The sequence below is a fragment of the Bufo bufo genome, chromosome 1, assembly GCF_905171765.1.
Source record: "Bufo bufo chromosome 1, aBufBuf1.1, whole genome shotgun sequence".
Classification (NCBI taxonomy): Eukaryota; Metazoa; Chordata; class Amphibia; order Anura; family Bufonidae; genus Bufo; species Bufo bufo.
Window position 1 is genome coordinate 470,399,559 of NC_053389.1, and position 13,960 is coordinate 470,413,518.

The window sequence follows — 13,960 nt, forward strand, 5'->3', positions numbered from 1 at the left end:
CGCTCTGCTGATACTCAGATATAATATGTGGTTCTCTGGATAATATCATGTATCTCTACTGTAAATCCCTTTATAGATGTCATGTTTTATGAAACAGAAAAATATTGTAATGGTTTTATTTGACCATTTCAATAAAACGAGTTAAAATAAATAAATAGTAGCGTGGTATATGGGCAGGCCCGTCTCGCCTGTTTTAGGTGTAGAAAATGGTTTGACTCTACACCAGTAAGGGAGCTGGCGTAGATTTAGACAGGAGGCGGGTATGCCTAGGTTATGTAGAGGCCATCGCCACCGCCAAGGGTATTAAGACTAGCATCTAAAACGCTGGTTTTAATAAATGACCCCCACAGCTCTCAAAAGGGACATATATCAGAAAAACGCAGAAACAGCTTTGTGTAAAACTCGTTTAATGTTATCACAGTTTCCTATATGAAATATTTAACATAGATTTCCCATTTTCGATATCTGTAGAAGGTTCACACTCTAGTGCCTGCAACAATAAATACATTCAACGTTGAATGGTCTGAAAACCTTGCTACCCTGTTTCACTAAGCTCTTCTTCCTCCAGATTCCTTTGCTGGTGCACAGAGCTGAGGTTTTCAGTCTTGCTACGTTCCGCAGGAGGACCAAGTTCTTCCAGTTGCTTCTCCTGAGTCATTTCTAGTTCCTCAAGTCTTTTTCGTAACATAGAAATTTCTCTTTGATGCTGTTCCTCCTGGAAATGGATCAAATACAAAATTTCGGTATAGCTGTTTTAGGCCTCTTTCACACGACTTTTTTTTTCCGTTTTGCGGGCCGTTTTTTGAGTTCCGTATACAGTACCATTCCTTTCAATGGTTCCGCAAAAAAACAGAATGTACTCCGTATGCATTCCGTTTCCGTATTTCCGTTCAAAGATAGAACATGTCCTATATTTGCCCGCAAATCACGTTCCGTGGCTCCATTAAAGTCTATGGGTCTGCAAAAAAAAAAAAAAAGGAATACATACGGAAATGCATCCGTATGTCTTCCGTATCCGTTCCGTTTTTTGCGGAACCATCTATTGAAAATGTTATGCCCAGCCCAATTTTTTCTATGAAATTACTGTATATGCCATACGGAAAAACGGAACAGAAACGGAAACACAACGGAAACAAAAAAAGGAACAACGGATCCGTTTAAAACGGACCGCAAAACACTGAAAAAGCCATATGGTCGTGTGAAAGAGGCCTTACAGTGGCCAGATATTACATGCATGAGAATGAACATATGCATTAATTTCCACTAACACATAGTAGTAGGGCACTGGATACTTAGACCTTGGCTTTTTTTATTGTGGATAGCAGAATGTGCTCATGTCCAGTTTTCAGATCACTGTGCCAAGACAAGCACGTTTGCTAGAAAAACTATTGGGGTCATTTATCAAACTGGTGTAAAGTAGAACTGGCTTAGGGCCCATAGCAAGCAATCAGATTCCACCTTTCATTTTTGACAGCTCCTTTGGAAAATGAAAGGTGGAATCTGATTGGTTGCTATGGGCAACTAAGCCAGTTCTACTTTACACCAGTTTGATAAATGACCCCATATGACTTGTGCATTACTCCAAACTGAAGCTTGCATAGCATAAGCTTTTTTTCCCTTTATTAAGAGACAATGGGAGGGTGTGCAGTGTGGAACAGAGCCATTTAAAGGACCCCTGTATCTCAGTGTCTTAAAACATGGGACCTCTGGCTTTGTTTTCAGCACTTTTCTAGTTAGGAAAGTGTCAGGCATTTTTCATGAATGAATCAAGCTTTGCAGTATCCAGAAGCCTTCCCACACATTTGTACATGTCAGGAAATGTGCTGCAAGACTTCAGAAATATGCAGCTTGGCTTAGCACTATATTTTTATAACCATTAAGGTTATCTGGTGGTTCTGGAGAATAAATGTGTACTGCTGCTGTCAGCCGCATTAAAAAACACACATCTTTGAGATTACTAGTTACCTGTGCGTTTTGAAAAGAAAACGCCTCTGGAACGATTGTGGATGACAGGTAACTGCTTGGATTCAAGAACCCAGAGGCTCCAACATTTGGACCAAGTATTAAAGTGCGGAATTCGTTATGTCGTCGCTGAAGATCCTTCATTCTTTTCTGAAGACGTACATGGTCTTCTTGGGGTATATTCTGCCTATAATAGGGGTGGATATTGAGAAGAATTGATCATGTCTGGTCACAGTATACAGCTGCAGAACGCTTGGATTGTTCATTAGGACGTGCTTATGAAAGAAGGGTAGTAAAATACATTGCCAATTCTCTGTGCTCTGACTGACATAGTTACTTGTTATACTGCACAAGGATGGAGTGTGCATACCAGTAACAGTACTGGAAAGAGGAAGATTGCAGGAAGTTCACATACCAGTAACAGTACTGGAAAGAGGAAGATTGCAGGAAGTTCACATACCAGTAACAGTACTGGAAAGAGGAAGATTGCAGGAAGTTCACAGTGGTGATGCAGAGGCTGCTCATCCTTTTAAAGGGGATGGTCGCTTTATTACAATTTTATACCAGGGAATATTACCAAGCATTATATGTCACTTACTCATATGTCTATTACAAGTTCTGGGCTGTTTTAGCGATTAATGAATCCCCCACAGCGAAACAAACTCCCCCCAAATCCCAGTCCCTGTGCAGTAATAAATAGAGTGGCCAAACCCTTTGACTTTTTTTTAAAAATGTCTTACTTCTATACGGATGCTGTACTAGTGAGAATTAGTAATTACAATTCCTGTGGAGATTTCTGTCCGGGGTAGTCATGGAGTAGCTTGGGGATCTAAAACATTCACATCTATGTACACAAACATCTGCCACTACTGAGGGCAGTTATGATGATGATATTAATGTCAATTCAATTTAGATTTAAGTCCACAAAAAGTTTTCATGAGAATACTGCACCTAATAGAAATCAAAAAGGGATATGTAATATTTATATATACATATACAGTACAGACCAAAAGTTTGGACACACCTTCTCATTCAAAGAGTTTTCTTTATTTTCATGACTATGAAGGCATCAAAACTCTGAATTAACACATGTGGAATTATATACATAACAAACTAGTGTGAAACAACTGAAAATATGTCATATTCTAGGTTCTTTAAAGTAGCCACCTTTTGCTTTGATTACTGCTTTGCACACTCTTGGCATTCTCTTGATGAGCTTCAAGAGGTAGTCCCCTGAAATGGTCTTCCAACAGTCTTGAAGGAGTTCCCAGAGATGCTTAGCACTTGTTGGCCCTTTTGCCTTCACTCTGCGGTCCAGCTCACCCCAAACCATCTCGATTGGGTTCAGGTCCGGTGACTGTGGAGGGCAGGTCATCTGGCGCAGCACCCCATCACTCTCCTTCATGGTCATATCAGCTGTGTATCCACCTGACTTCTCCTCAACGCAACTGATGGTCCCAACCCCATTTATAAGGCAAGAAATCCCACTTATTAAACCTGACAGGGCACACCTGTGAAGTGAAAACCATTTCAGGGGACTACCTCTTGAAGCTCATCAAGAGTGTGCAAAGTAGTAATCAAAGCAAAAAGGTGGCTACTTTGAAGAACCTAGAATATGACATATTTTCAGTTGTTTCACACTTGTTTGTTTGAATGAGAAGGTGTGTCCAAACTTTTGGTCTGTACTGTGTATATATATATATATATATATATATATATATATATATATATATATATAGAGCAGCACTCTTTTTTCCCACCATACTGGAGTGCTGCTCTGTTTTCCATTGATATTATCCTGGGACGCTATTCCCATTGGAGCTTGCACCCAATTTTCAACATTTTAAAGGTTGGTGCTGCCAAATATTATAATATATATATATATATACACACACACCGTATTTATCGGCGTATAACACGCACTTTTTCCCCCTGAAAATAGGGGGCAAATGATGTATGCGTGTTATACGCCGATATAATGTTACAGGGGTGTGGAATTCCTATCGCCCGACGCCCGGGACATGCAGTTCCGGGCGCCGGGCAGGTAGTTTGTGCAGGCAGCTTAGCCCTGCGGGCAGGTAGCAGGGCTAGGGTTGCGCCGGGTTTTCCTCTAATACACAGCCCGGTGCAGCAAGTCCGGGCTGCTTACCGCAGTGTTATCAGCGCTCCTGTGCAGGCCGAAGTCGGGCGCCGCGGGCCGGAAGTCAGCTCCCAGCGGAGGCACAAGTTAGTCAGCGGCTGTAGTAGGAGCTCCTGACATGGTGGCAGCCTGTGCCGTGATAGATAGCCCAGCAGGTAGTGTGTGTGGTGACTGCTCTGGGTCAGCTATGCTCTGCTTCTTCTCCCTGGCATTGAAGTGTCAATAGGAGTGCTGCCAGGTTCCAACTTCCAGCCACTCACCCTCCATGAATAGGGGGTGGACGGGGACTTCCCCATACTAACGTCTCCCTCTTGCCCCCATACAGTATAACGTCACCTTGGGGCTGCCCTAGTGCCCCATACAGTATAACGTCACCAAGCGGCTGCCCCCGCACAGTATAATGTCACCCTGTGGCCCCTGCCCCCATACAGCATTTAAATTTTTTTCCTGAAATTTCCCTCTTAAAATGAAGGTGCGTGTTATACGCCTGTGCGTGTTATACGCCGATAAATACGGTACACACACAATATATATATATATATATATATATATATATATATATACACATACATATACATATATACACATATACACACACACACACACACACACACACACACATATACACTACAGTCCCATAGTCTGGGGCTGCAGCTTATATACTGTTGTACACTAAAGAACATTTTATGAAATGTCACTGTGATGTCAGAAGATTTATGAAAGAACAGCTACACTTTAGGTAAATTAAAATGTATGCTTTAAGAAATCATCATCAGCATCATTACAAAGAAACAAAAACAAGTGGATGAGGAAGATGGATTAAAGGTCTAATGTGTTAGAAAACTGTTAACAAATTAAAGGTCACATGTCAGCAGTGTATAGTGTAAGCAACACAGAGTACTCATTTGCATTCGGACGCTGTGCTTCCACATACCAGAAGTACAATGAATTGAGAGGACTCCACTTTGAATCCTCTCCATTATGTGAGTGGGCTCAGGAGTCCTCCCAATGTATTTTACTACTGGTTTGTGTGAGCACTGCGTCGGAATGCAAGTAAGATGAAGATCAAAATTACATAACTGGACTTACACTAGTCACCTCTGGTTAGTGCCCCCTAACCATCCCCTTTTTTATTAGATTGACAGTCTGCAGCGCTGCCGGGATGGCACAAGTCTCGCGCATGCGCAGTGCGCCGCTGAAACCCGGCTAACAGCAACACCCGGAGACAGGATCGCGCCTTACCAAGGAGCACACCGCACATGCGTGAGACTTATGTGATCCCTACCACACTGCAGGCTGTCAATCTAACAAAAGAGGGAACGGTTAGGGGGCGTGCTTACCTTGACTCGAAGCAAGGAAGCTCACGCAAGATTTTATCTGTAGGGGAGTTTTTTTTCAGGTGGAGCTGAGGAGCTTGACTCAGAGAAAATATGACTCTTCTCTGGTCACACAAGTAAGATATGACACTTATGTAAATTTGCATAAAAGGCGGGAAGAACAAAAATGCATAATACTTATTTAATTTGTCTGCAAATGAAATTAAAAGTGCAATTTATATGTTTAGGGTAACACAATGAACATTTAGAAATGCTCAGTGAGGATAGCAGAGTAGAGGTGACAGGTTCCCTTTAAGACTTGCAAAGTATACAAGAGGTATAACTTTCCTTATGCACCATAATGAGCTGAGGTCCTCACAGAAATGAATAATTATATAGCGATAATATTATTTATAAATTGATGTGCTGTACTGCAGTAGACTTTGGCTTTTTAAAGAGGACCTTTCACCACTCCTGACATGTCTGTTTTAATAGCATGCATTCCCCATGTAATAACCATTCAGGAGCCTCTCTTCTTATGGCTCTATGCTGTGCTATTCCTCTATTATTTCTACTAGAAGTTATGAATGAATTGCTATTAGCCTTCAGTAATGGTACAGAGGGGAGGTTACCAGTTGGGGGGTGTATCTGCACAGACTCACTCTATCCAATCAGTGCTGCCATTGTCAGACTGTGCAGGTACACCCCCCAACTGGTTACCTCCCCTCTGTACTCTTACTGCAGACTGCTAGCAATTCAGTCATAACTTCTAGCAGAAATAATAGAGGAATAGCACAACATAGAGCCATAAGAATAGATGCCCCAGAATTGTTATTACATGGGGAATGCATGGAGCTAATAAAACAGACATTTCAGAAGTGGTGAAAGGTCCTCTTTAACCTCTTCAGGACACCGGTGACGAGCCCCCTGGATCTCACAGGCCGGAAGCTGTATGAGTAATACACACAGTATTACTCATACAGCCAATGCATTCCAATACAGAAGTATTGGAATGCATTGTAAAGGGATTAGACCACCAAAAGTTCAAGTCCCAAAGTGGGACAAAAAATAAAATTTCAAGTAAAAATAAACAAAAACATCATTTCCCCCAAATAAAGTTAAAAAAAAAAATGGTAAAAATAGGGGAAAAAGAAAAAGTATACATATTAGGTATCGCCGTGTCCGTATCGACCGGCTCTATAAACATATCACATGACCTAACCCCTCAGTTGAACACCGTAAAAAAAAAAAAAACTGTGCTAAATAAACCATTTTCTTGTCACCTTACATCACAAAAAGTACAAACAGCAAGCGATCAAAAAGTCAAACGCACCCCAAAATAGTGCCAATAAAACAGTCATCTCATCCCGCAAAAATCATACCCTACCCAAGGTAATTGCCCAAAAACTGAAAAAATTATGGCGCTCAGACTATGGAAACACTAAAACATGATTTTTTTGCTTCAAAAATGAAATCATTGTGTAAAACTTACATAAATAAAAAAAAAGTATACATATTAGGTATCGCCGCGTCCGTGACAACCTGGTCTATATAAATACCACATGATCTAACCTGAGAGATGAATGTTGTAAATAACAAAAAATAAAAACAGTGCCAAAACAGCTATTTCTTGTTACCTTGCCTGACAAAAAGTGTAATATAGAGCAACAAAAAAATCATATGTACAAAACTTCCACCCTATCCCGTAGTTTCTAAAATGGGGTCACTTTTTGGGAGTTTCTACTCTAGGGGTGCATCAGGGGAGCTTCAAATGGGACATGGTGTTAAAAAAAATCTGCCTTCCAAAAACCGTATGGCATTCCTTTTCTTTCTGCACCCTGCTGTGTGCCCGTACAGTAGTTTACGACCACATATGGGGTGTTTCTGTAAACTACAGAATCAGGGCCATAAATATTGAGTTTTGTTTGGCCGTTAACTCTTGCTTTGTAAAAGTAAAAAAAAAATATTAAAATGGAAAATCTGCCAAAAAAGTGAAATTTTTTAATTGTATCTCTATTTTCCATTAATTCTTGTGGAACACCTAAAGGGTTAACGACACCTTGAGGGGTGTAGTTTCTAGAATGGTGTCATTTTTGGGTGGTTTCTATTATGTAAGCCTCGCAAAGTGACTTCAGGCCTGAACTGGTCCCTAAAAATTGGGTTTTTGAAAATTTCTGAAAAATGTCAAGATTTGCTTCTAAACTTCTAAGCCTTGTAACATCCCCAAAAAATAAAATATCATTCCCAAAATGATCCAAACATGAAGTAGACATATGGGGAATGTAAAGTTATAACTATTTTTGGAGGTATTACTATCTATTATAGAAGTAGAGAAATTGAAACTTGGAAATTTGCAATTTTTGACACATTTTTGGTAAATTTGCTATTTTTTAATAAATAAAAATATATTTTTTTTACTTCATTTTACCAGTGTCATGAAGTACAATATGTGACGAAAAAACTGTCAAAGCGGTTTAAAGTTATCACCACTTAAAGTGACACTGGTCAGATTTGCAAAAAATGGCCTGGTCCTTAAGGTGAAATAAGGCTGTGTCCTAAAGGGGTTAAGCTATAATAAGGATATTCTGTCATCTTGGGGGCTAAGAATCTATTGTTCGAGAAAAACATTACCATTTGCCATGTAACCACCATACTATCCAAGACCACCCAGCTTTCCACAATCAGCCTGATCTGTCACACATACACATTAATGCCTTTACAAGAACAATTGTCCCAAGAATTTATTTCAGTTGTCAGAGTCCAAAAGAGGTTGGCCATAATTACTACTCTGGCTGTCGTTTGCTATGGGTTCCAGGAGAAACGGCAGACAACAAGCAGCACGAGAAATAAGGTACATGATTTGTTTAAGTAAGTACTGCACTATGTGTTTTAAAATAAACCAATGTATTACATTTATGCTTTTCTTAAAATGTCATATTGTAAAATTTTGTTGGCAACATTTCAGAATGTAAAAAAGATCTTGTGGATGGACTACATGGGTAAACAGCTTATCTGTTCACTTTCTGCTCAATAATTATTTTTTTTTAAAACTCCAGGAAAAGACTTTAGTTGTCAAATCCCAACAATATTTACCAGATTGACAAACTGACTGTCTGAGGATCAATGCAAGGCTCTGATAGGTTGGATTTCAATCTAGTTTTTTTTTTCTCCTAGCATAAACAGCTATAAAAAGATATTCAGCAACTGCCTATCTCCCTCTACCTACTGAAATGACAAGCAAGTTGGCTGTCTTGAACATAAATGTTTATTGAGAATGATGGATGTTGGCAGAGCAATCGTCTGCATGACTAAGCCAGCATAAGGCAACACATATTGGTTGCCAGGTACGGTGCAATGGCAGACAAAAAAAAAGTCAACTCACCTATTTAACACAGATTTTTCAGTCTCAAGTTCCTCTTTCTTTGCCTCCAAGAGCTCAATTTTTTCTTTTAATTTTCTGCATCTGTTCTCATGTATATGTTTTCTCTGCATGAGTAAAGAAAGTGTTACAATCATTACGTACAAAGTCTGGAACGACCCAGATGGTGCAAATATTAAAAAGATGCAGATTTTATTTCAAGTGATACAGTTTGTGCATTAAAGTGTAACAGTCATGTTTTCATAAAAAAAAAAATAATAATTTTTTTAGCATATGCTATTCCTGCTGCAGCATTATGCATAAAGCAATCTTTAGTTTTTTCACATACCACTGTTTTCCTTGAGTTTTTCACTTAGTTACGGCTGTTTTGAACCCTACAATATGAAGAACTTAAGATGGCTCCTCTGCCAGTTCTCCGAGGCCAAAACGGCTTTCCTTCACTTCACATACACACTTGCTGTAGCCAGCAGCTCCCTGCCAGCCAATCAGATTGGATTACTGAGAGACACGCCTCCTCACTCTGAAGCCTAATGCAGGCATGCAGTGTGGAGGATCACCACTAGAGATGAGCGAATTTCCGGTTATGAAATTAGTTTGCAATTTGTTTACTGGTAAAAGGCAAATTGCGTTATGGATTCTGTTACTACGGACCATAACCCAATTCTCTGACAGAATGCCTTTAGAGGCATTCTGTTTTTCATTCCGTCATAATAGAAGTCTATGGGCTGCAAAATGGATCTGTCCCGTTTCCGTTATGCAGGGGAGGACTCCCCTGCATAACTGAAACGGAACGGATCTGTTTTGCAGCCCATAGACTTCTATTATGACGGAATGAATAACAGAATGCCTCTAAAGGCATTCCGTCATAGAATTGGGTTATGGTCCGTAGTAACAGAATCCATAACGCAATTTGCCTTTTACCAGTAAACGAAGTGTGAGCGAATTTCAAAATATGAAATTCACTCATCTCTAATCACCACTCTGTCTTCTGTTTACACTAAAGGGAAGACAGACAAGCCATAGCAACGGTCTTTTAAGGGATCAGTGGAAAGGGACAGGAGACATTAATGAAAGCTGTTATTATAAGGTAATTACAGATCTTTTGACAATCAATCATTGACAGACGAACTCAGGTATAGCCTAGCTCTAATAAACTAGCAAATAAAATAAAAATATGAGAATTACACTTTAAATATTAGTGGTTTATGCCAGTCTAATTAAGTCTTCTGCACACAGCTTAAAACCATAAATATGCTTTTTAAAAGACTGGATAAGGGTGGTTTGTAAAAATACATGCTACAGAAACAACCCAATTATATATTACCAGATTTCATTCGCAGAAATCTCTACATGAATTCTGTCCTTCAGTGAACATACTCTTATCAGCCAAAAAGATGCAAATAGCTTATCATGGTATTTCCATTACAGAACTGATTTATAGGTCTTAAAGGTTTTTTCAGCCTACAGATACTGATGACCTATTCTCTGGATAGGACGTGAATATCAGATCGGTGGGGGTCTGACACATGCAAATGCTTTTTTTTTTTATACATATCTCAGGGCTCCAGATGGTGACCAAAATGGTCGCAAATGCGACCTAGAATTGCTAAATGGCGACAAGACTTTGTAGTCTTGTCGCCATTTGCGCCTAGACCTCTGCCGCTTTCACATTACTGACATCGCACGCGCTGCTCTCAGCGCGTGCCATGTTCTTCTCAACAGCACAGGGGAGAAGGAAGCAGTCCCTCCCCCCTGTACTGCTGCTGCCACCAATGGGCTGATAGCAGTGAGGAGGAGGGGAGGGGCTATTGCCACTGCGCCACCAATGAATATCGTTTATGCTTAATACAAATGCAGGCTGCCATCCGGGTGCCGGACACATCCCATACCCGGCACCCAGCCTCTATGACTGCGCGTTGTGATCCGCCGCTATTAACTCCCCAGGTGCGGCATCTGAGGGGTTAATAGCGGCAGATCGCAGCGCGCAGTCATAGAGGCTGGGTGCCGGGTATGGGATATGTCCGGCACCCGCAGCCTGCGTTTGTATTAAGCATAAACGATATTCATTGGTGGTGCAGTGCACCGAACACCCTCCCCCCAACCCCAGTATTATAAAAGTAAAATCATTGGTGGCGCAGTGCGCCCCCAACCCCCCCCCCCCCCCCCAAAGTATTATAATCTTCGGTGGTGCAGTGCGCCCCCAAACCCCCCCCCTCTAAGTATTATCATTGGTGGTGCAGTGCTCCCCCAACTCCCCATCCCCCAAGTATTATCATTGGTGGTGCAGTGGCAGCTTCTGATCAGAGCCCCAGCAGTGTAAGCCGGGGGCTCAGATTGGTTACCATGGCAGCCAGGATGCTACTGAAGTCCTGGCTGCCATAGTCAGCTCCTTGCTGCTGTGTGCACAGAGCAGCAGGGACAGTGTGATGTCCTATTCACCCTGATAGAGATATAGCAGGGTGAATAGAACAAGGGATGAAAAAAATCCCAGGTTCTAGCCCCTAAGGAGGGAAATGGGTATTAAATAAAAAGTAAAAAAAAAAAAGGTTAAAAAAAACAAACACCAAAATATTAAGTTTAAATCACCCCCTTACCCAATTTTACATATAAAATAGATAAACAATAAAAAAAAAAAAATTACATATCGCCATGCCCCAAAAAAGTGTGAACTATTAAAAAAATTAAAAAATATCTCCTATGCGGTGAACGCCATAACAGAAAAAAAAAAACAACTTGCAATTTGCCATTTTTTTGTCACCTTGTCTCGGACTGTTCTATTATGGAATGCACGCGGCTTTTTTGGCGTTTTATTTTTTTCACGTGGTATAGAGTATCGCAATACTTTTTTAGGTTATCAAAATCGAGTCAAAATTTTACTAGCGTGACAACCCTAGGTAAGACGTGTGTTTTTTTATTTTTATTATTATACCGGAATTATATGTATTTTAAGTTTGGCGACTAAAAATTTTAGTTTGGCGACCTAATTTTTCAGGTTAGGAGCCAATGGCTCCTTGATATTTTTTTTTTGTCTGGAGCCCTGTATCTTTGGATGGGTTTTTGCAGCTGAGAGTTGGCCGGGCCCCCTTCCCATACTTACGGTATCTGATATTGATGTCCTAGCCTGAGGATAGGTCTTCATTATCTACAGACTGAAAAATGTTTTAATTTGTATACCAAATCTTTTAAAAAATGCTCAGAAACGAGTGTTTCCACATGTGATGATGGATCACCATTAAGTCCAAAACAGATTTCCGGCACGGCTCCCCACTTTCATAAACAGGAATAACACAATGATTCCACACAAGACTTGTGCAGAAATACCTGATGTTACATGACCATCTATCTCATAATTGAATTCTGATTGAAGCATTGCTGAGCAGCAAGATATATTGGTGTCCACTGATTTAAATGGGTATTAGGAGTCCCCCCCTCACAGCAGAGATATACTTTAAGAAAAATGTCAGATGGGTTATTGTCCTATTGCTTATGTTGCCCATTATCTGACTACTATCTAATACGGATGAAGTGGAGGTAAGGTGAAGCTGTACTCCATCAACAGCACATACACATACGTGAATATATAACGTCTATATGTAAAGTAAAAATTGCCTCTTTGCTTCCCTAACTTATAGACCACATGCAAAACCCATACGATCAAGTCCTTTAGAGCGTCAGGGTTAAGTTAGGCAGGGACTAGGTACAAGTTCCAGTTGAGGCCGACCTTCTCAAAACGGCTGCTCTGCTTTTGTGGGCGTCAGGGCTTAGCAATCATCATTTGGACACCAGTCCGAAAGATTTTAGGGCAAGTATGAGATCCCTCCGATATTAGCACTCTCCATTTCATGCCCTTAACTACACCCACACAGAATATCATTGAGTTGATTTGCTTATGCACCTGCTAAAACAGTCAGAAGCAGCACTAGATTTTGTTCAAGCTTTTAATTTTTACCATATTAAAAGTTTTAATCACTACATTTAATCTCTACATGTGAGGGAATGAGGGAAAATTAATATTTGAGTCATGCACTGAAGGACTGAACCTTTGGTCGGAGAAGTAGCGATATATACATACGTGTAAAAGGAGCCCTTTTGACAATGAGAATGTAAATCTTTAAAGGTAGGAATCTAATTACCTTCTTCTGAGCCTCAGCTGCTCTTTGTATTTTCTCTTTAAGATGCTTATATTTTTCTTGTATCTGAGACAACTCCTCCTGTAATGTGTGTTTTTCTTGTAGCCATTCTACCTGGTTACCTTCTAATTCTCTACACAAAAGAAGGAAAAACTAAGTGGTCAGTCAGAGATATATACAGACTGCTTCAACTACATTTGTATATAGGAATATCCTTAAAGGGATACTCCGATCTCAGTCATTCATGGCTTAGAACAGAATACCAGTTGCACAAAGCACCCAGAGTGGACAGGGCTATAGAAACAGCCAAGCAAGTGTTTCCACAACTGTGCATATGACAGATAATTTTTCATATGGCTGAGAATGAAGTAAGGTAGAAATAACCCTTTAAATATGCAAAAGCTAAAAAAAAATGCAAAAAAAAAAAACAAACAAAAAAACACTGGGATCTATATGGACAGAAACTTGTGCCCACTTACAATTCATTACAAGGGTAGTATTAGTATGCTTTGGACCATCAAAAGGGTCCCCCAATGAAGCTGATCACAGTGTATCCCTGTCAACTGTTGAGGAACCCAACAAGTGTTTCTAAGGGAAATAAGCTTTACACAGTTCCAGCTGAAACCAAAGAGCTGTCTTGGGTCATTCAGAGCAAAAGACTCCCTTTGTAGCCACTCTCATGCTAAGAGATGAGTCAAGGCCCAACTCGGTTTTCTCAGAATTTTCTAACACTGAGTCCACACATATTGGAATTTTTCCAACCACAGGTCTTGATGAAAATCCAGATATTTCTGCGTATTTCACACCTATACATTGAAATTTTGCAACTTGTGAATGGGGTTTCGCGGCAAAGAGTTTGACCCTCACTGATCTCTTATTGTGAATGCCTATCCTATGACAGGCCATCAATATACTTAAAAACCTTTTAAGGTTAAAACGGTTTTTCACAAGGGTGGGACACAGCTTCCAGTACTCCAGCTGATCAGCTGTTTGAAGGATCTGCAGAGCTCAGGAGACCACTGTGGCCTCCTTA

At 40.4% G+C, this 13,960-nt stretch overlaps 1 protein-coding gene across 2 annotated transcripts in view; it reads right to left on the reverse strand.

Annotated features, from left to right (window-relative positions):
- Positions 1-348: 348 nt before the first annotated feature.
- CEP83 (centrosomal protein 83) overlaps positions 349-13,960 on the reverse strand; it is a 41,598-nt gene continuing 27,986 nt past the window's right edge. For both annotated transcript variants that reach the window (XM_040408850.1, XM_040408851.1), the window contains 4 exons: positions 12,931-13,060; positions 8,801-8,904; positions 1,966-2,149; positions 349-715 (listed from right to left, as the gene is read on the reverse strand). In XM_040408850.1, coding sequence (XP_040264784.1) covers positions 536-715; positions 1,966-2,149; positions 8,801-8,904; positions 12,931-13,060 — 598 coding nt within the window. In that variant the 3' untranslated portion in view covers positions 349-535. The remainder of the gene's footprint in view (positions 716-1,965; positions 2,150-8,800; positions 8,905-12,930; positions 13,061-13,960) is intronic.